This window comes from Hetaerina americana, unplaced genomic scaffold (assembly GCF_022747635.1).
Source record: "Hetaerina americana unplaced genomic scaffold, ioHetAmer1.1.p SCAF_4, whole genome shotgun sequence".
Taxonomy (NCBI): Eukaryota; Metazoa; Arthropoda; class Insecta; order Odonata; family Calopterygidae; genus Hetaerina; species Hetaerina americana.
Genome location: NW_027286985.1, coordinates 35461350 through 35482854, shown reverse-complemented (window position 1 = coordinate 35482854; position 21505 = coordinate 35461350). Strand labels below are relative to the sequence as shown.

At 36.5% G+C, this 21505-nt stretch overlaps 1 protein-coding gene across 1 annotated transcript in view; it reads right to left on the bottom strand.

Moving 5' to 3' along the window:
- The window catches only part of Cht10 (Chitinase 10), a 164758-nt gene that overhangs the window by 38197 nt on the left and 105056 nt on the right, over positions 1–21505 (bottom strand). Inside the window, exons 4-14 of the mRNA XM_071590218.1 lie at positions 14510–14716; positions 13253–13536; positions 12734–12892; positions 11051–11200; positions 9662–9791; positions 8886–9233; positions 6552–6911; positions 3915–4097; positions 2510–2823; positions 2028–2255; positions 685–883 (exon numbers count right to left, since the gene is read on the bottom strand). Coding sequence (XP_071446319.1) covers positions 685–883; positions 2028–2255; positions 2510–2823; positions 3915–4097; positions 6552–6911; positions 8886–9233; positions 9662–9791; positions 11051–11200; positions 12734–12892; positions 13253–13536; positions 14510–14716 — 2562 coding nt within the window. The remainder of the gene's footprint in view (positions 1–684; positions 884–2027; positions 2256–2509; positions 2824–3914; positions 4098–6551; positions 6912–8885; positions 9234–9661; positions 9792–11050; positions 11201–12733; positions 12893–13252; positions 13537–14509; positions 14717–21505) is intronic.

Here is a 21505-nt window from a genome sequence, read left to right as displayed (position 1 = left end):
AATAAACATGGAATGAGGCACTTTTCTGAAAATAATTTTAACAAAACGTTTTTGTGATTTTCTCATTCCAAGGGTGTAAAAATAATGAAAGTGAAAGGAAAAACAAAACAGGTAGTAAGCCTAGAGGTGGTGGTGATAAAATGGAGGATAGTAAGGGGCATTGAATGTCCATTGGACTGCTTTTGAGCAGACACTGTTCACACTAATTTTTAAGGGAGAGCTCCTTGAGACAGTGTGTGAATTTTGTGCAGCATTGAAACAGCATGCCTTGGCCTGGGAGTTCCAGGCTAGATCTGATGGCACAAGCAACAACAACTTCAAGGTGAATTCTTGATGGTTAGGACCTACAGAGGTATTCATGCTTTGACCCCATAAAGATATTCTTTAATAAAAGCAAGTAAGCTTAATGATTCCCTGAATGACCCACTCCTCCTCCCTCTTAACCCTAACCTGTATTTTTCTTCACCTGAAGTGAAAACTATGGCATTTGTATAACTTCTTAAGTATAGATATGATCTTTACACTATCAAATATATCACCCCTAATGGAAACTATTCTTTTTTAATCATCACTGCTATAAAAAATTTCCAGAATTCTTAAACATTTTTGCAGTGATTTTAAATCATTTAAAAAAATTTCAATGACTGCCTCATTTAGCAAGTGAAATGTGAAAATGTTACTTACTTTTGTCACAAATTTCATAGTATGCCAGCATTCCAGGCTGTTGCGTATATTCTCCAGGCTTTCCATTTCCAACAGTTGGTGCTCCCGCTCCATGTTGCATAGGGTCAGCTAATGTGAAAGTCTGTCCATAGAGTGGTATGCCCATTATCAGCTTATCCCTGGCAGCACCCATAGACACCAGAAGTTCCAAAGTATAGTTCTGCAAAATAATAGCAAAAATATTTCCATAATGGCTTAAAATCCTCACCATTCACAGTTAATATATGAACATTTGTCATGCCCAAATAAAGCAAAGATAAAAATTGATGTCTTTGCTGCTATTAATTATTTAAAAACCAGAAATCAGCAAATTTTAATGGATTTTATGCTTCTACACTCCTATTTTTTGTTGCTTCTACAGCAAAGAAAAGTTAAAATAATGATACAAAGGTTTTCACAGTCATTCATCATGATATTACCTGATGTTAGTTCTGAAAGTTAGTGGTATGTGGGTTTACAAAATACACTATGAGTTGTAGAATAACTAGATAGTTCCCTCAAGCTACACATACACTCATAATTTTTTGCCACAGATGGCAAGAGACTCTGTAGCTACCACAAAAAGTTACCTCAGTATTTAATTCATGAATATTAAGATGTAACTCAAAATATATTTTTCCAGTGATTTGAAAATTATCATTACTTGATTAGCATACCTACTGAATTACCACCTAACCTTTAATGGATTAATAGCACATTTGTTTTAATAGAAATGATTGATGATTGACTTAAGTTCAGTTCTTTGGGCAAACAGAATCAAGACATTGAGCGTGTTGAACATTTGGTAGATCAATGATGTATTTGTTTTTAACTATTTAAAAATACTCCAAATCTATAAAAGTTTCATTTAATTTTCACGGCTTATATTTATTGCATCGTACAGACAGCCTCAAAACTTTTGAGTTGTATCTTAAGATTACAAATGCTCCAGTATAATTTGTCTGCTTATATCTCATGCTATGATGAGCAGTATTGCTTGTTGTAACTTTCAAGAGATATCATGATGAGAATTATAAATAAAATGATAAAAAACAATAATAATGAAAGCAAGCTGAGTGGTGTAAATAATAAGGAATTCACGACTATGTTTAGACCAATTTCAGGATATATAACCAATGTATTAACAATAAAGAGACTTGTTAAGTAATGGTGTGAGTTCACGAGTAACACATCCAAATCACAGTTCCAGGGCAATCTTTGCTGAATTAAAGATATCAGAATATTTCCAATTCTACAAGGACAACAAATTCTGGATCACAGAGAGACAAAAGTATCAGGAAGAATTTCCATGGAAAATTACTTACAGTATTGTAATGAGGTTGTGAGTCTCCTTGGCGATAATACAGTGGACTCACATGACCCGTTTGGCCATCCCAACTACCATGGTAGTCATATGTCATCACAGAGAGGAAGTCAACATGACGAGAAAGCTTTGCCACCTCATAAGCGTGCTGAATTACATCATCATAACCTGATATGGCTGCAGCGAGAATAAGTGGAGGATTTTGCTTGCGGAATTCCTCAGCAAGTTCCTGCGAAAAAAAGGAAAATATCTGATCAAAGCAAACTACTCATTTAGTAATGGCTTAATGTATCATCAGATACCCAAGGTCATTAACTCATCAACTTTAGTTATGTGCCAGAATATAAATGAATTTGAAATATTAAAAGCTTAAAGCTGGCTGACTAAAGTGGACTTATGATAAGTATGAGAGACTGATATGAAAATAACAAGTGGGAAAAATGTAATTCCAGCACCTCGAAAATAGATTTATGCTGTATTTACCTCAACCAGTTTTGAAAAGTTGGGTGGATCTGATGCAGGCCCACGGGAGCAATCTGATTGCCAACAGCGTGGATAGTGCCAATCAATATGTAAGCCAGAGAAACCATGACGATTCAAGTAAGCTATGGTTTTGCTGATGAAATTGCTTCTAGCAGTACTGCTGCTAACGAGGCGGGAGTACTTGTCTCCAGCTGAGTCTGTCCAGCCTCCAAGGGCAAGCAGAACTGATAGTCTTTCTTTACTACCACCTCCACTTCCAGGTCTTTGTTTCGTTGAACGTGGAGCAGGTAAGGAGGTAACTCGCTGATAAAAGTCTGAAAGGATGAAGGAGAGATTGAAATATTTCCATATTTTGAAACTACTAACATTGCTATAAACCATAAACACGGTAATCAACCCAAAGGTCGGTGTTGTAGGTGATGGTAGAGATCACCCAGTACTAAGCCCTATACAGCGTGTGAAAATTCACACATCAGGGTAGGGGGGCCAGTTCCTTTCCCTGTGCCGGTTCTGGTTTTCCAGAAAGACCTGGTACCCAAAAAATCACTTTAGCTTGGGTGGAGCTGCAGGTGCCCAGAGTGCCTTGCCCTGGAATCGAACCCAGGACCCCCTGGTCTGCAGTCCAACGCTCTACCCACTGGACTACCGCAACCCACTAACACTGCTATGGGTAACAAAAATATCTCTTTATCATTGAAAAAGTAGTCCACAAAATTTCAATTATTATCAGAATGCTGAAAAATTTTGGGAATAGTCATGGTCACTTCAATTCTACAGTTCTCAATTTGACCAGTTGTTGAGCCTAGAACCAGAGCCGGAAGTGAAATGAAAAACAATGACTCTGGAATCAATATTAATTAATGCCTACTGAGCAAGGTTGTTTTCACATAAGAAAAGCTTGCATAAGATTGTAATATCCACTGCAGAGTATCCAAGAAACAATGAAACTTTTCAAATCACTCTACCATGTGGATTTGAATGGATACAGTAGAATATCAACTGGCGGCGATGCAGATTAATTGGAATGCCCAAAGCAAAGCTTATTTTACAAAACTATACAATAAATTAGTATCAAAGAAGCCTCTGATGGCCTCTGGAAAACAATTTAAAAAAGCCAATGTTACACATATACTAATTTATATAGGTATAATATGTATATATTTTATTTTAATATAATTATTGCAAGTAAAATTATAAGTATTACAAAATAAAAAAATTCATAAATAAAAGAAGTTGGAATAAAAGGATTATTATCTTTGTTCAAATTGTTTTGTTTCACCAGGCACTTATCGAATTCATGGATTTGACTAAAATAGTGCACAAATTAGATGAATGGCCTTCTTTCAAAAACTTCATGTAAATCCACTTACATATTTACTTAATAATTCTCACACTTCATACTTACTGTTTTCAAGATCAGCCCATGGATCAAAAGGAACAATTTCTAGCTTATGTGGGTCTAGAGATGCAAAAGCATACACAACATGGGTGCAGAGTCGTGAATCCACATGCTCGGGAACAAATTTGCTCTCTCCTTTTCGGTACCATGCCCAGTTGGTGAAATAGCACACAACTTTGAAGTTTTCCTCTGCAAATCAAATAAATTTGAGGTTAAACAATAATATCATATGTGCATGATATGAAATCCAATATCAGTTAAGAATACACAAAAACCCAATCCAGAGCAACTTACGACAATGACAGTTACCTTAAAAACATTTATCTACATCTAATTGAAGCCTGTCACACCAAGATTCATAAAATGGGGCTGAAATTGTAAGCATGAATGAAACTATGTATGTTAGACACATCAGGTACATAATTATGAGAAAAATTCTGCCAACTAAAGCACTTTTGAGAACTTTTGGTAACACCACAAAAAATACACCCAGACCCATCATTAGCTTACTCACTGTGAGCATTAATGTAATTTTTAAATTATCAAGTTATCATAATGTTCTCACATGATTAATTTCAATGAAATGTATTCCCCCATTAAAAATAAAAATATATGTAATGTAAAACAATATATGACATGGACCCAGATTTTAAGCATTAAAAAGAAGAATAAATCTGGAATATTGGAAAAATAATAACTTTTTTACAATGACAACATTAATTTTAACATGTGCAGAACCTTAAATACAGAATTTTCCTTGAAAATTATTTAAAATCATATCACCCACACATGAAGCCTAACAAATAGCACAACCATTTCCATAGTCTGGCACATATAACGCCACAGACATGGCCGTAACCAAAGTGCCATATAACTATTTATGTATTTGGCTATCCCTTTCACTAAATTGCATCTTATCTGCAGACTGCTAAGACTTGCACTCTGTGGTATTTTTCTTTAATAGTGCCATAACCATTGATTTGGGCACTTCAATGCCCTGCCATGCAGTCTAAAAGTCATTGCATTCATCACCAACATTTTCAATTGTGCCAATGTGATTTGGACCCAGCTGTACCTCCACAAATGCTGGAATTGTAAAGATCTTAGGAAATGCTTAGACCCTTGTAAAGATCTTCACGTGCCCACCACTACATAAAGTTCAAGTATGTATGCTATGGATTTATAAGAACAGTAAATGACTCTTTGAATTAGCTACTTTGGCATAAACCTCAGAAATATGGAAGAGTATAACAGAATATTTGTGGCTAGGGAAAACCTTATTATTTTGAAATTCAAGGGATTTAAGAACTGGACTTTGTGTATCCAGGTTGAAAATAACAAAACTTGAAAATCTTTCTTATAATTCTGTATTTGAATGGTAAATTGGTTTAATTTTATCTGTTCATTAATATATTCAGCAATTGGTCTGACGAGGTTTGGTTTTTGTATAGGAAGGAAGCACCAGCTGCAGAAAATATTTACTAAAAAATATGAAAATGAATCTATAGGCATGAATCAAAAAACTAAGCACTTCAGGCAACTTGGGTGAGCCAATGAAACCAAAATTTTTCAGAGCAGATTTTGAAACATTAAATCAGTTTAACTAGCACTTTCAGAGTAGATGTAAAATTTTTTCAGTTGCCTTTTTCTTTTGGTGCTCTCACTTTTGTTTGGTTGGACAAGTATTGGCCTGCTTCTTGAGCAGTAGCAAGTTTCCTCTGTTGAGTCACTATTACATTAGCACTTTCCTATTTCCTATTAGTGCTCCAAAATAATTGCAATTTGTCCAAATTAATTTATTGCTTCCTCTTTTGATAGTAAAATACCTTTTCCTCCTCCTTTATTTTTTTAATGAATTAGGGTGAAGTGAATTGTATCATGATTACATTGACTTTGTAAAAGAGAAAGGTTTTAATTGACTAAACATACCACTTCATGTATTATGCCATCAAGTAAATCAAAAGACATTATTATTAACTTTAAAATTTAAATGAATAAAAAAGATGGCTTCCTTATACCTGTCACATTAACCTAGCTGGTTCTAGTCAATAGTCACAACTTTGGCCCTTACATGTGCATATTTTACCAAAAGGATATAAATAAGGATTAAAAATAACCTTGATGGGAAAAAAATGGCTTTAAACCTGATTTCAATTAAGAAATTAAAACACCTTCCAAGAAATAGACTACAATCCTTACTTATGTCACTCAAATCATTAAATTGAATTATTCTAAGGACTAGAGAAGAAAACACGAAGTAGTGACATTGAAGCATAAAAGCATACAACATAGATGATGGACACAAGAAAAGGCCGTACACATTTCATAATACCTATTATTATACTTAATTTTTTACTTAACCATCTGTTCAAACATATCTAATGTGGTATTTCCTTTTATTATTTGTATCTGGATTTCTTGCAATTTTGTCTTTTTGCACAATATTGTGTTGATTCTGGCCTGTTATTTTTTTTAAAAAGAAGTTGTGCCTCAATTAAATAAATATCAAACATCCTAAGATGCAAATATTTTTTATAAGTTATGACTCATAATGATATCATGGTTGCACTGTCAAGATAAATATAACACTTTCAATCCTTCACACAATTTAAAATATATGTATGAATAAAATGTATTTATTACCTCCCACTAGTTGCTGTTTCTGACTGGGTACAAACTGCACACTTTCCTTGGTTGGAAGATAAGGAGCGTTTAGACTTAGCCGGGATAAGTATGAATCAGGAAATTTGTAGGAACCAGTAACGGCCAGTGGCGGCAAAACGGTGGTCCGTCCTAACTGGCACTTGGCCCGACTGCTAGGCATACACATACGGCTGTGAACATCAAAGCTGTATCCAGAGGGGCACTGAAGATGCACTCCTCTTCCTTGATGGCACCACACATATGCCCTGCAATCTGAGTCACGAATGTCTTGTACCAATTCATCTTCCCCATCCACTGCCTCACAAAGTTCAGCGGCTCCTGCTCCAGCAGTGGCACGGCCTAGTTATTTGAAAAGAAACAACAAATTGGCATCATTATGATTGAGAACTAAAAAATTAAATTAGCATATTTTGTAATGAACAGAAAGAAATGCAAACTTGGGACCTTAAAATTTTCAAAAAAGTTATAAACAACAGAAAAGTAATTTTTAAGTGAAGCTATCACTTGCTTAATGGAAATTCAATTCAGATCAATTTGTTAAAGTGACAATCCAACATTACCTACCACATGATTGACTAGAAATTAATCATTTTACTTGGGGATAAATCCTCCAGACTGGAAACTGATGTGAAAGATATAACAGAACTCCTTTAATTGGAAATGTGCGCAATCACATGTAGTAAAAAACTTCTGTTTTCCCATATTTTAGACAGTCAATCAGATCAGAGATAATTAGAATAGCCCTTGGCAAATAATGTCCAAGAATATAATAATATATTCCCCACAACAAGTAAAGGTCGAAGGGGAAGATGAACAGGGTGCATGGGGAGGGGGGCAACAGATACCAAGAAGAGCAGACAGCAGGGTCATGCAAGTTACAACAAGACCCCAGGTTCACAAGGAAGGCAATTTAAAGCTCCTCAAACTTTTGACAGTTAAAAAATTACTACTCTTGGGGAGTAACAGGGAGAAATTGTTTTAGCCCCAAAAGAATAAAATACAACAGAAAATTTCATACCATGCTTTGCTCCCATTTAAAAGTTATGTTTTCAAAGTTATTATTGCTTGCTTTTATTTCATAAATGAAACTGCATGAATTATGGCAGCACAAATCTGAGAGTATTTCAGCCATATTAGCTGTGAAATTTTACCCAAATTAGCTGAAAAAATGTATTTTACAGAGAAGAACCACCGCCTCTTGTGAACCTGGGATGGGAATGGTTAGCAACATCTGCAAAAAGCTCTCATTAAATGAGAGTTAACTGCTTACATATAATGTCAATCTTCTTAAAGTAGATTATAAGAAACATTCTCAAAAACTAAAACTGCCAGCTTAACCACAGTCAACATTTATATGGATTTTGCTTGGCTGTTTTAAAAAAGTATAAGATGCTTTAAGAGAATGAATATAAGTCTTAAGATATAAAAGATAAAGGATCCCACCAATTGTAATGATGTTCTCAAAATTTCATAGCTAAAGAAAGTGATTGCTGTGCTATGAAAATACAGTAATGTACCTCAATCATCGCTATTACCAAATCATGTACTTTTCAAAGTTTAAATAAGAATCAGACATTTAAACTAAAAAATATCTATCCAAATCAACATTTTACTACTTCAGAGGAATTACAGTCTTCCTCAGCCAAGAAGCCCATTGCTCAAAAAAAATGCCCATTACTAAAAAAATTATAAGACTAATAATTATACGTATAATTCAAGTAAATTCCTGAGTTAATAGTTTTTCCTTTTCAGAATGCACACTGATATGAGTTCCCAACAGAGTATAGAATGATTACAGTCATGACTGGTAACTCATATAATACAGGAAAAGATCAGACCCAAGTTGTGGCTCCATTAAGAATTAATGCTTTGGAAATGGGTTACCAAGACTTGGAAGCTGAATGAACTGGGCAATGAACCAAAAAATGATTGCAACTAAAAGAACTGGATACTTTAAACCAGGGATTTACAAGAAAACTAACAATCTCTAAAAGTCCTCTGAACCAATTTTTACAGGCCTTAACAACAAATTCAATTTAAGAGTAGTTACTCAAATATTACTTATACACTGCAAACCATGCTCATCAGTTTAGTGGACCATCTTAGAATTGGAACTGATATTAAAATATTAGTTAGAAAAGAAGGACATTGTGAATTTTTTGAGCTAATAATTATGATAGTAATTTTTTTTCACATTTCATAGGTGAAATATTGATTCTAGTTATTTTCCTCTGTGTTTTTATGTTCAAAAACTATTAATGCATAGATTTCTTCCAAACAAATAGCAATTACTAAAGGAAGACAAATCCTTACCAGTATTCAGGCAGCCAGCAAGATGAGGCCAGTTGCACAGCTTAAGTTTGGTATCAAAGTGAAGTCCTTCAGGGCATACATATGTATGCTTGCTACCCCATTCACAGCGGTAATATATGCTACAGTCTTTATGGTCAACAATATGACCAGAGCCCTTACAAGATGGTCCTGGGCCCAATATCACCACAGGTTCACCTGGTAGAGGAATCACCATTGGGTTTTCTCCAGCAACACCAGCACCTCCTGTTTCAGGGGTAGTTTCTTCCTCATGCAGTTCAGTTTCTTCTAGTGAAGCAATTCCTCCTCCAGGGATTTCTAAATCCTCTTCTCCCTCCACAGGCATGGCAACTTAATGATAAGAAAAAATAATATGATCACAAATACATATGCATAATATCATGTTTCAATATGAAGCAGGGTGGAAAATCATTTTTTATATTCCCATTCCTCACTTTTTCCCATTTTCCTCAAGCTTTCAAAGTATTGGGAAGGTAATAATGCCTCTCCCCATTGCTGAATAAGGGATGCTAATTCTAGGTATAGTCAAACCAATATGGAGAAAATGCATAGGAAGTGTTAAATAGAGAATATTGTAAACAATTAAATACATATTAATTTAAATTTGGCCTATAAAGGAGGGTCATATCACTAAAAGCTTGATATGTTGAGCAGTACTACTACTTCCCTCCCCATTTTTGGTGTCTATTCTCTTCCTGGCCATGCTCATATATCCTGAATCATGAAAAGTGCTAGGAAATATCAAACTTCAGACTTACCTGGTTTAAGAGCTTGCTTAACAGCAGAAAGAAGAGGATATTTTCCTTTGCCACATAACCCTTGGAAATCATCCAAATCCACGGACCACACCATCACACCACCCAATTGGTTGTTTGTAACATAAGATATCTGTAATATAAAACATATTACAGATAAATAAACATTAAACATTTAAGCGTGTGTTAAAACATTTAAGCATAGGATTTTACAACATAATTTAATGTAGATTACTGCAAGTACAAGAATCATTATCTACCATGTACATCTGTTTAGTGTTACTGTTTATAGTTCTCCTAGCCAATTAGGACCAAGATTCTTTCTTATGCTTACAATTCGGGGAAATAATATAGACTGTCAAATTTGTCTACCTATTCCAGCACATTATAAATAAATATCTGTTCATGTTTTCATGTTCATGTTTCATACCCTTCATTCCATTTCTGATTTAAGCAGATGCAAAGATCTTTAGTATTAATGGGCTTAAAATGTGACAGGATGACCTCCACTCTTGGTAAACAAAGATGAGAGCTTCTGAAAGTCTCAGAGAACACTAAACTTAAATTTTAGTGATAGCTTCTATTAATTTCTTTATACAAAGCCATGTTTTTTTATAATACCCCAGTTTACTGAGTATTTTTTCATCATATAAATTGTTTAACACCTCTTTTAATATGAATAACAGTGTTTTGTAATAGTGATTCACAGAGAATTGAATTCATCAGGATTGGCTAAGAGTAACGTCAAAAAAGCAACTCATATTACTACTGATCATTTCAGAAAATGAGCTTAAGAGGTATTTTTGACAATACAGTGAAAAATGCATATAACTGGATTGCATAGTGCCATATACATTCCCATTATGGACAATTTTCTATAATATATAGTTTTGAAAGACTGGATGTGTGATTTGATAAATTAATTTTTTTTAGCATTTTACTTTCACCAGTGTGATGTAATACATTAAAGAGATTATGGGCATATATGATTTATTTATAGCATATATATAAATGAAGTCATTTTAATTGTTTAAAATGATTATTTTACAGTTAACTCATGATGTCATCACCAATTTCCAAGACTGTTGAAAAATAAAACTCGAAATTTTTGTTTTGAAGGCAAAGTCAAAGTGTAATACATGGCCCCTAATACCATTTATTATAGTTTCATACTGTTGCCTATTATGTACTAATAAGATAAGCATCAGAAATATATTAACATAATGAGAAGAAATCTTCAACTTAGAATTTCTTACAAGTTATAACTTAGAAATCAGTCAAATTCAGAGCAGTTTCTAATACTCCAAAGACATGACCAAAACTTTGGTGAAGTAAACTCTCAGTTAAAATGTACACACTGTTAAGCAATTTAGTGAAGTAATTCTAACTAACCTTATTGGCAATACTCTCTTGGTTGTCATAACCTATCCATTGGTCTCCTTTTACCATGTACGGAGATCCTCCCTCATCTACTCTCTTTGTCCATCCTCCACCTTCCTCTGCTTTTTCACAGATTTCAAAATAAGCCATGTATCCAGCTTCCTAAAAGAAAGTAAATGAATAAAAGAGCCAAGATTAGAGGTTTTAGAATAATTTCTCTCAAAATCTTCTGGATTTTTTTCCTACTTTAGTTAGTGCAGGTTGCAATGCAGTACTTGAAATATTTCAGCTTACATTCAGTGAGTAAAGTTCAGTGATAAGTAATCCATCAATTAGTAATTAAGGAAATTAAAGACTGAATAACTTATCTTACAATGCTTTAATATCAAAGTAATACCTCAATGGGAAATTTTAGTGAGTGATACCACTGGATTCATAAATTCATATAAAATTACTAAAAATCTTTATCAAACATAAGATTTAACAAATGCAATTCTTGTGAAATATATGCTTACTACAAAAAATATGCAACTCTTTACATGCTAATCACAATTTAAATTACATTACATGATGTCACAGCCATGATCAACTGTGTGGAACATTTCCTGCACAGGAAGCTGATAGACCAGAATTCCCATAAAATATGTGCATTGTCTCAGCATATGCATATCCACCACCAAAAATAAAAGCTTGCTCGAGTAGATAAAAAATTATGATAAACTTCCATGGAAAAACTGAAATAGTGGCACATTAGGTCAGCATTAGAACATGACTTAAAGTATCCAGCAAGTCATTTCACTGAGTATTTCTGTCTAAATAGATATTTGCAAAATTTTGTCCGACCAAAAATCCCCTGTTTCATGAGTTGCAATGGTTATTGTTGGTAAGACATGATTTCAAGTGTCATGGCTGAAACTAATGTCCACATTTGACATCACTATGATTTATTTAATTTCAAGATTAAGCGGTGGAAAACCCTGTCTCCAAATTACGTGTGAGAAATGAGTATTTTATAATACAACATTGATTTATGCAACCTAATCATTTTTCTGTGCGAGTGGAATACGCTCTTCAACCTCATCACAAACAGGCAACCCCAGGATATCTCTCACCAGGTCTGAAACCAGATCTTGGCTTGTGAGTCTTTTATCCCTAGACCCAAGGTATTCAACAATGATCTTCACTAATATCTGCACAAAAAATTCTACATTGGACATTAGTCAGAATTTTCGTGCATGAACATTGCCTCCTGGGCCCTAAAAGAAATTTTGCTGCTGCATTCAAGCTTCAAATGAATAACAAAGCATTCACAGTTTAATAATAAATATTCATTGATAAATTCAGTCATACATTCAAAACAAAATGTATTTCCGGATATATTCCATGTGTATCACTTCTTCCACTTTGATAATGAGAATTTACAATGAAAGTCTACAAACAGGGTTTTCCCATAAGTTTGGATCTAAAGCACTTCTAAAATATATATCTGCAAAAGGCCAGTGATACCCAAAAGACTTTCAAAATTTATCTAATTTGTCCATAAAATTTCACTCATTTCTGAGTGAGCCAATATTTCAAAATAAACTGCAATAGATAGTGTAAAATTAGTTTTCCCTGACCAAAAATTATTTTCAATGACCTGAATTGATTATCCACTGGAAAATAATATTTATACTTTCTCTGTTTCCGCATTACCTGTGTGTAAAACCCAGGCTTGCCAAGACCAGCAATAGGAGCTCCTGGCTGATTGTGGGTCGCATTGGCGAGAGTAAATGAACGACCATAGAAGGGAACACCAACAACCAGTTTATCTGGAGATGCACCCTTCTTGAGCCAGTATTTCACAGCATAATCCTGAAATATAATCAGAATTAAAAAAGGTTTAATCAGGAGTCCACTGCAAAGCAATATCTCATCAACTTATCCTACAGAAAATATAAGGAGGCATAAATGAATAAAGTATGTATGCATCTATTGTTACCATCTTCATTAAAAATTTGAAAATAACTGCATATTTCCTTTTATGTCCACAGTTCAGATAAATTTAAGAAGTAATCAGAGGTAATTAGCTATTTTCAAAATTATCAGGGGTTCAAATATTTCTTATGATGAATAAATTCCTAGATTAGAATCCTACAATTGGTAATTTTTGCATTAATAAGATGGATCTCTATTTTGGTTACAAATAAAAACTATGAAAATATAAATACCCACCAAATTGTAGAAGTGGCCCAGACCAGTATCAGCTGCAGTCATCTTAAGTGGTGCATGGTGGATGGCAGCTGCATCCCTTTCAGCGTGCAAGTCAAATGTGACAAGGGACAGGAAGGACAATTGCCTTGCTAGGCGGGGAACATCATAACCATCATCCACTCTAAATCTGGAGGCAGAAACAGCAGCAGAAATGATGCCATTAGGCCCCAAAGCTTCCATTAATTCCTCAGTTAAGAGAGCAAGGCGTTCCTTGTCTTCTGGCACTCCCCCTGTTTCTGTAGCTCCTGGAAGTGGAGTAGTGAATGAGCATAAGTCTCAAGCATCTCAGCATTTTTTGTAGTTAACCATTGTGTGCAATTTCTACAGTTTATTTTTAAACAAAATAGTGCATAGATGTAATCATTCTCTCCTTAAAGAGAATATGATGCAAATGTTTAACTGAAAAAAATGTTTTCTGCCAAGAAATCATATTTGACCTGATAATCTTCCAATAATAATTTTATAATATTTTTCCAATGATGTGTGTGCAAAAATTGGACACAGCAAATAACAAATTTCATACAATTTCATTATTTAATATTAGACATTTGCATGTAAATTACATATCTTAACATCAAAATAAAATAGCAAGTAAAATATTGTCCATTACACCCAAGAATATAGAAAGCAACTTGTGAAAAATTGACCCTTCTCCATTAGTTCATTAACATTGTAATAGGAGTTTTTTATCAAACAACTTGTTTTTTTTAAATTTGTTGAACCCTCAATTTTCTTTTAATGACCTCAGTAGCTGGTTACAGAGTCTGATACTTGTGCCCTTTTTTATTGGCTATTTAATATTCATTCCCTATGATGGTGATTAAGATTAATATCATTTTTCTTTCAAGTTAAGTATGCAGATATGGACACCAATACATTGCAGCATCCTTCCTTGTATGATGCTGACCCCACCCTGGACCAGTAGCCCCTAAAGTGATCATCTCTTCAAGACATTCATTATCATATACAGGGAAATGCAATTTTACAACCTTTCTCATCCAGAAAAATTGAAAAATCATGTAAAATCTGAAAATTATCGCTCCCACTTAGAGGATGAAATACACCCTGCAGTAGATAAAATGGTCAGAGGACAGTAGGTATTCCAAATTGGTTTCGAGCAAATTACTAATGTTCATTTTGAATTATATTTCAGCCAAAAATATTCACAAGGAGCCATGCCCCTTCCCCCTTGGATTTGCACCCGCTCCATGGACTCACCTGGGAATTCCCAATGGAGGTCGACGCCATCAAAGTGATGCTCCTTGAGGAAGTGGAGAACTGATCTGATGAACTCGCGGCGTCTGGACGCGGAGGAAACCATCTGCGAGAACTTCCTTCCGCCTTCTCCCGCCCACCCTCCCACGGAGATGAGGACCTTGAGGTCGGGGTTCATCCTTTTGAGGCCGACGGCGGCCCTGTAACCTCCTGCGAGGGCGTCGAAGCGGGCGGCGATGATGTGAAGAGCCCCCGGTTGGTGAATGACCAGCGGATCACACAGGCAATGCGGGCGGGGGACATTCGAGGGGCGAGGGAGACATTAAACACGTCCGATTACAATAACAATAACCTTTGTTTATCTAAAAGTAAATCATTATTAACCAAAATAATGCATACTCTATCCAGATGTCAGGCAAAATCGATTAGATGCGGTGAAAGCAGGAAAATAGATAAATTAAAGTAAGGTACGGCTGCTCCTTATCGCCATTGATATTCAATGAATTTATTGAGAAGGCAATTAACGAGATCAAGGAAAATATTAGAGGTAGAGTACGAATTCAAGGTAAAATAATAAGCATTCTCCGATTTTAGGATTATATAGCTGTACTGGTAGGGAAGAAAGTAGTAAATACGAAGGGGATGAAAAAGTACAACATCAAGTTTACAACTAAGGAAACATGTACGGTCGAAGAAGAGAAAGTAATTTCCAATTAAGACTACGAAAAGATACACTGGAACAAGTTGAAGAGTTTTGCAATCTAAGCAGCAAGGTCACCAGTGTTGGAAGAATTAAGAGATACGAGGAGGGACCCAAAAATAACAGGAATGTTGTTATGATTCTTTAGTTCTCAATATATTTATATTAAATTTTGTTCACCTTCAAAGTATTCCCGATTGACTACGATGCACTTCTCCAAACAATGCTTCAATTGTTCAAAATATTTCGGAAATTCATTTATCGGGATGTCCTTTAGGCCTTCTTGTATTTTTGTTTTACCCCCTCTACAGTGTCAAAACGCTTTCCTTTCATGTCCCTTTTGAGTCTGGGGAACAAGAAGGAGTCACACGAAGCTAAATCCGGTGAGTAGGAGGGTGGACAATCGATGTCATGCCGTTTTTTGTCAAAAACTGCAACACAGAGAGGGCGGTATGAGCCGGCGCGTTGTCATGATGGAAGAACCAGTCGCCTGTGTGCCAAAGATCGGCTCTAGAATCCTATGAATTAAACTCCATGACACTTCAGACACCTCACGGAGTTGATCAATGGTTCTGCGACGGTCTTCATGAATGAGGGCATTGATTTTTTCGACGTTTTCGTCAGTTCTTGATGTGAAGGGCGACCTGAACGGAGTTGGTCTTCAATTGAAATTTCAGCATTTTTTAAACGTGTTAACATCTTGTAGACTCTGGTTTTGCTTAGGGCAGCTTCCCCATAAGCAGTATTGAGCATTACAATAGTTTCCGCGGCCGATTTCCCCAACAGGAAACAAAATTTCACTGCAGCGCGTTGCTCTTGATAATCCGCCATCACAGTTTTCGCCGAAATGAAAAAAGTTGATTCACTGAAACATCCCTCACGGACGGACCGATCCAGTCACAGCGACAGCGCTGCGCATACTGACGCAGGAGGGGTGAGCCTGACGTACGACCGGCCGAACAAAGGCTTCCCCCACTCTCGCTCCCAACCGCAGCCCAATTCCCGTTACTTTTGGGTCCCCCCCGTACATACACACAGTAATCAGAAAAGGAATGCTTATGAAGATTTTATGTAAGAAGAAACAACTACTAAGGGCAAATAGTACTAGTTTAGACATAAGGAAATGATCTGCTAAAACTTATCTTTGGAATCTACTTTTCAAAGGATGTGAAACACAGACGATAAGAACAACAGATAAAATAATATTGGAAGCGATGGAAATGTGGTGTTACAGAAGAATGCTGAAATTAAATGAATATATAGAGGTCAAATGAATAAGCACTTCGACGAGTGGGTGGAAAGAGAAGCTTGCGGAGGACACTTACAAGAAGAAGAGGAAAATTGGTTGTGCATAACCTGGGGTAAGATAGTTTCCTGAAGATCATTACTGAAGACAAAATGTAGGGGAGGTTTTCCAGAGGAAGACCCAGGATGCATTACGAGGAGTAGGCAATGTAATATTGTGGAGCAAGAAGCTATGAGAAAATGTAGGACAGTTTAGATAGTTGCCAAAAACCAATCCTACAGTGATAAATATTCATTTGACATTAAATTTGCATACATTCAATAGTTATCATCAGTCAAGAATATATTAATATTGCAGTGGTTATGAAATGATGCCAATCTGATTTAATGAAATCATCAAATTTACGACAAAATACCAATATTTAAAATTTAATCTTACGAAAATTACTATCAAGATATTCAAATATTGAGTAGAGAAGGTTACAGGCTAACCACGAGAGTAAGAAAGTTTTGAATATAGTACATATAAATAAGTTTTTAAAAAGTGATGAGACGATCAACCATTTCACGATTGTCGCTTGAAGCGATATTTCCTCCTCAACTCGCTCACAAGGACTTCAGCATCCGAGATACTATGGTGTCATCCATAACCTCCGGCTTTCTTGGCTTTGCTGGAGGTGAAGGGGATGGTGTCTTTTCACACTCATTAAGTGTATTCCCCTAGGTGGTTTTTGGTGGGCTCTTCTTTGAAGGGCCCATCAGAGTAGGTGGCTCATTATGACTCTTGGTCTCTTTGGTTTTTTAATTTTTTGTGCACGCATGTCCGCAGCATTGTCCTTTGTAATTTCTGTTTGTGTGGCGATGGTACACTTTGCAAAGGGATTGATGCGACGGAACCAAAGGACCAGGAGAAAGTTGGAGCAATTAGTGCCCTGTATTTTCTCCTCGCTTCCATGTGTGAGAATTTCTCCAGTGTGTTTATCTCCATGACCTTCCTTTCTTCTTTCATCTACGGACATTCATGGGAGTATACTGGGTGTGCACCCTCACAATAGACACAATGTGTTTCCGAGGTGCAATCTTTACCCCTGTGCATATCTTTGCCACAGTGCAGGCAGGTGGCCCTGCCCTCACATCATGATGCGACATGGCCAAAGCATTGGCACTGAACAATTCACTGGGTTCCGTACGAACAGCCATACTGGAACAGATTCATACCCAATGAACACCTTGTTGGGGAGCCTGTCTCACATTAACGTCAATATCACGGAGGTACTGTTGATATTTTCTCCACTGCCCTTTGTGGTTAGTAGACGACAATCAATCACTTCATGAGAAAACATTTCTCTCTTGATTTCGTCGACTTCCATGTATAGGGGGTCATAATGGCTAGTGACTCCCTATACATTGAAGGCTCCCTGACAAGTGTTTAGAGTGCACACACAGTGCACCTCCACCTTTATCGGAATGTCATGGAGCATACGCATAGCCAATACTTTATTACTCTCTGTCATTCAGGGTCTCAATAAGCAGGGTACCATCCCTCAGTTTCTTCACGCTCTTGGGGTCACCACGTACGAACTGCGACATCACTCTCCGTATTAGGAAAGGAGATATCTTTTTAAAGGTCTTATCTTCCTTAGCACATGACATTATCAAGTACTGCTTGCATGCAGTATAACCGTTATCTCCCCAGCCATGCCTGGATAGGATCTTTTAGGTGGTGGAAATGTTTTTTCCTCCATAATAATAAATTTTTCATCCCTTGGCCTACCTACCAACTATGGAGCCACACATTAGGGATGCCACTCCACTGAGCCAGAGCAATGGCCAGGGATAACTCGAGGGACATAGCACTTCGGGAGTGGGTCTGTTTCAGCTTGGATCTTTGATGCAAGGGCCCACCAAAACCCTTACATCTCCTACCTCCCTACCCTGACACCCACAACCTTGGCACTGGCCACTGGAGCGAAAACACAATGGAAGCTGATTGACTGTGAGTGGCTAGCTCCCATCCTCCCATTCACACAAAATCCAGGGCCGAAGAGGGGGGGTATCGCATCCCGGTCGCTACAGGGCATCCAAAATCCTGCAGGGAGCCAGAAAGCTCACTCTCCAGGATCTTCTTCTCCTCTGACGGGTCTCCAGCATGGCAAACACCTGGGTGGATCGCAGGCCAGATGGTATGGCCGCACACAGAGTGGATCCACAACACTGTCCTGACTCATCCCTTGCTGGCAGGAGGTTTGCTTTCCACGTTTTCTCCCTGCCCTTTTAGTCTTTAGTATTCTCTATCCACCTTCCTGCATGGGTGTTGAGGGATAATCCAGACAAATTATGACTTCACCATGCATAATTTGATACAATCTCAATTGCCATTATCAATCTCAGCAAGCATTACAACACTCAAGGAAATGAGGCGGTTTGTAAAAGGTTTCTCAACACAATTTATGTTCAACTTTATCAGCATAAAAGCACAAAACATGCCATTTTCCTATTGTTCTCTAATAACCAAATTCATCCTACAGTTACCCTCTGGAATTGGTGGGAAATTCTTATTGTGTGATGTAAATACCAAGATTGTTTCCCACCTTTAAATCCAATGATGCTAACAAATCACCTAGTTCTGATGATTATCCTATAGTGGAACCCACATTTTGCATTTCCCCGAGGACCTAAGTTTTTGCACCCTAAATTGAGTAATCCCTGGGAGTGTTTCAAATGTAGAAAAAATGGGGTGAGTTTAAAATGTAGGCAGAAGGGCAGTTAATCAACATTAATCATAATTGATGGACAACTGCTATGTTTAAGAGCACTTATTGCTAGAATAGCATACTACCTGTCATATTAAATGACTAAATACAAAATGAGAAGAGAAAAGTATTGATGGGCTGAATTTCCTGATTATCAGTTCTTATCTTATTAGTGCTTAGTTTTTCATATAAAACTGTTTAAGATTTTCAAATAAATTTGCTTTGCATACGTAGATGGATTCACAGATGGTGAACAAATGTAAAGAGACCAGGGCAAAGGATGAATTTAAAAAAATGCTCCATGAATAAGGATTTGCCTCACAATCAGACCTTTAATAACACCTTCACTGAACTGGAAACAGCTTACAGCATAATCAGAAGATTAACAAAGATTGAGAAGCTTAAAGATGCTGTGCCTTATCACAAGGAGATAAACAATAAATACAATAATGCCTCTGTGTAAATTTACAAAAGGTCTTCACCATGACATAAGTAAGCTCATGATTACCTTGCAGCCATTTAGTAGTTGACTCTGAGGATGATACTTCTATCATCATTTCATAAAACTTTGTGGAAAAAGGAAGCTGGAGGCATGCAAGCATTTTTTGTTTTACACTTTTTACTCATCATTTAGCAATTTAAAATACACATTATTCATGATGTACTTGAAATAGAGATGTTTGGTGATAACCAATTTCTCTGAAGATGATAAATTGACCTTATTCTTCTCAAAAGGAAGAAAATAACTTCAGAAAACCAGAATAAATGAACCAGTAATTCCAGTTTCAGATACTAATAGATATCCATGACACTATTTTCAAACCATTACAAAACTGGAAAAGATATTTTGCTTATTCTCCAGGAAATAATTTTTTGACATCATATTAGATTAAGCAGGTTCAGTGTTTCCTAAAAACATATTTTGAAACTGAAAAAATACATTCACTGCCCTCATGTACCAACCATAGCACTCATTACAACTAAAGACTCAACCTCCATTTCATATATATTTCCACTGTGAGAAAATTATGTTATACCTAAAGCATTTTATATTTTGGTAATTTTTAAAGTAATGATCCTTTTGATGAATGTGGGATCGGATTCAGCCTCGCAAATCATGTCTTTTGCGACGTCAACACGGTCTCTTTTTTGCATGAAATTGAGGTCTTTTGGCACCAACTTTGCTGCTACACGACGGAAACCCAAATCATTAACCACAATGTCTTGGGCGGATCCATAGGCAATGTTCAAGTCCTCCGCTATTTCTCTGATGGTTAATTTGCGGTTATTGACCAACATTTCTTTTACTTTATCAATTTTTTCACCGACTTTCGATGTCGATGGTCTGCCACTGCGTTCATCATCTTCGATTGACTCACGACCACTTCTGAACCGCTCGTGCCACTGGTAAACGACCGTTTTTTTTAGAGAATCGTTGCCGAAACACTTTTCCAACATTTCCAACGTCCGTAGTAGTAGTAGTAGTTTTGAGGGGAGGCGACCGACAGCTAAGGTCATTTGCGCCATAGGGGAAGGACAGGAAAGGATGAAGGGTGGAGAGAAACCCGGCGTCGGCATTAGCCTACTCTTTACGAAAGGCGCCAAGGGGTCCGCGGCTTAACGTCCCATCCGACGGACGGCGAACTCACTCAAAGTGCCCTCCACAAAGCACCTCAAGTAGGGATCGAGATACCTCGCGCCACTAAATCCGTTTTTTACGCAAAATTTAATACAAGTTCGTTGTTGCAAATTTAAATCCATTTCTGCAATTGTAAAAAATCGCCAACACACACAGAGATAGATGTACTCTTGGCTACGTAACTTTTGCAAATGTCAAGTTATGACACTAAGATTTAAAGGGAATATCAACAACAGATGTACCAATTTAACAAAAAAAACAGAACTCAAATCGGAACGATGGGAGCGCCACACGGTGGTTATTCCGGGAACTTTTTGATCAAGGTAGTATTGCTTGGCATGCACTCAAGGCATTGGGAGGTAGCCTGTTGAATAGCCACACATCCTGGCTATCCAGAGTATAATATGACTTGCTACGTTAACAGTGAAGGGTATTGAGAGTATATATAAACCGCTTATCATAAGCTTGAATATCAGTGCGTATTGAAAAATTTCAGAGATTTAATACATAAAATAAAAATACACAGAATTTGAAATATTAATTTTTACAACATGGAATTACGTTTACAGAACTCTTTGAAAAATTATGATGACAGAAATACTCGTATTTTAAGAAGTTGATAAGAACGGGCTAATCAGTTAAATTAATCAATGTTCAATCAA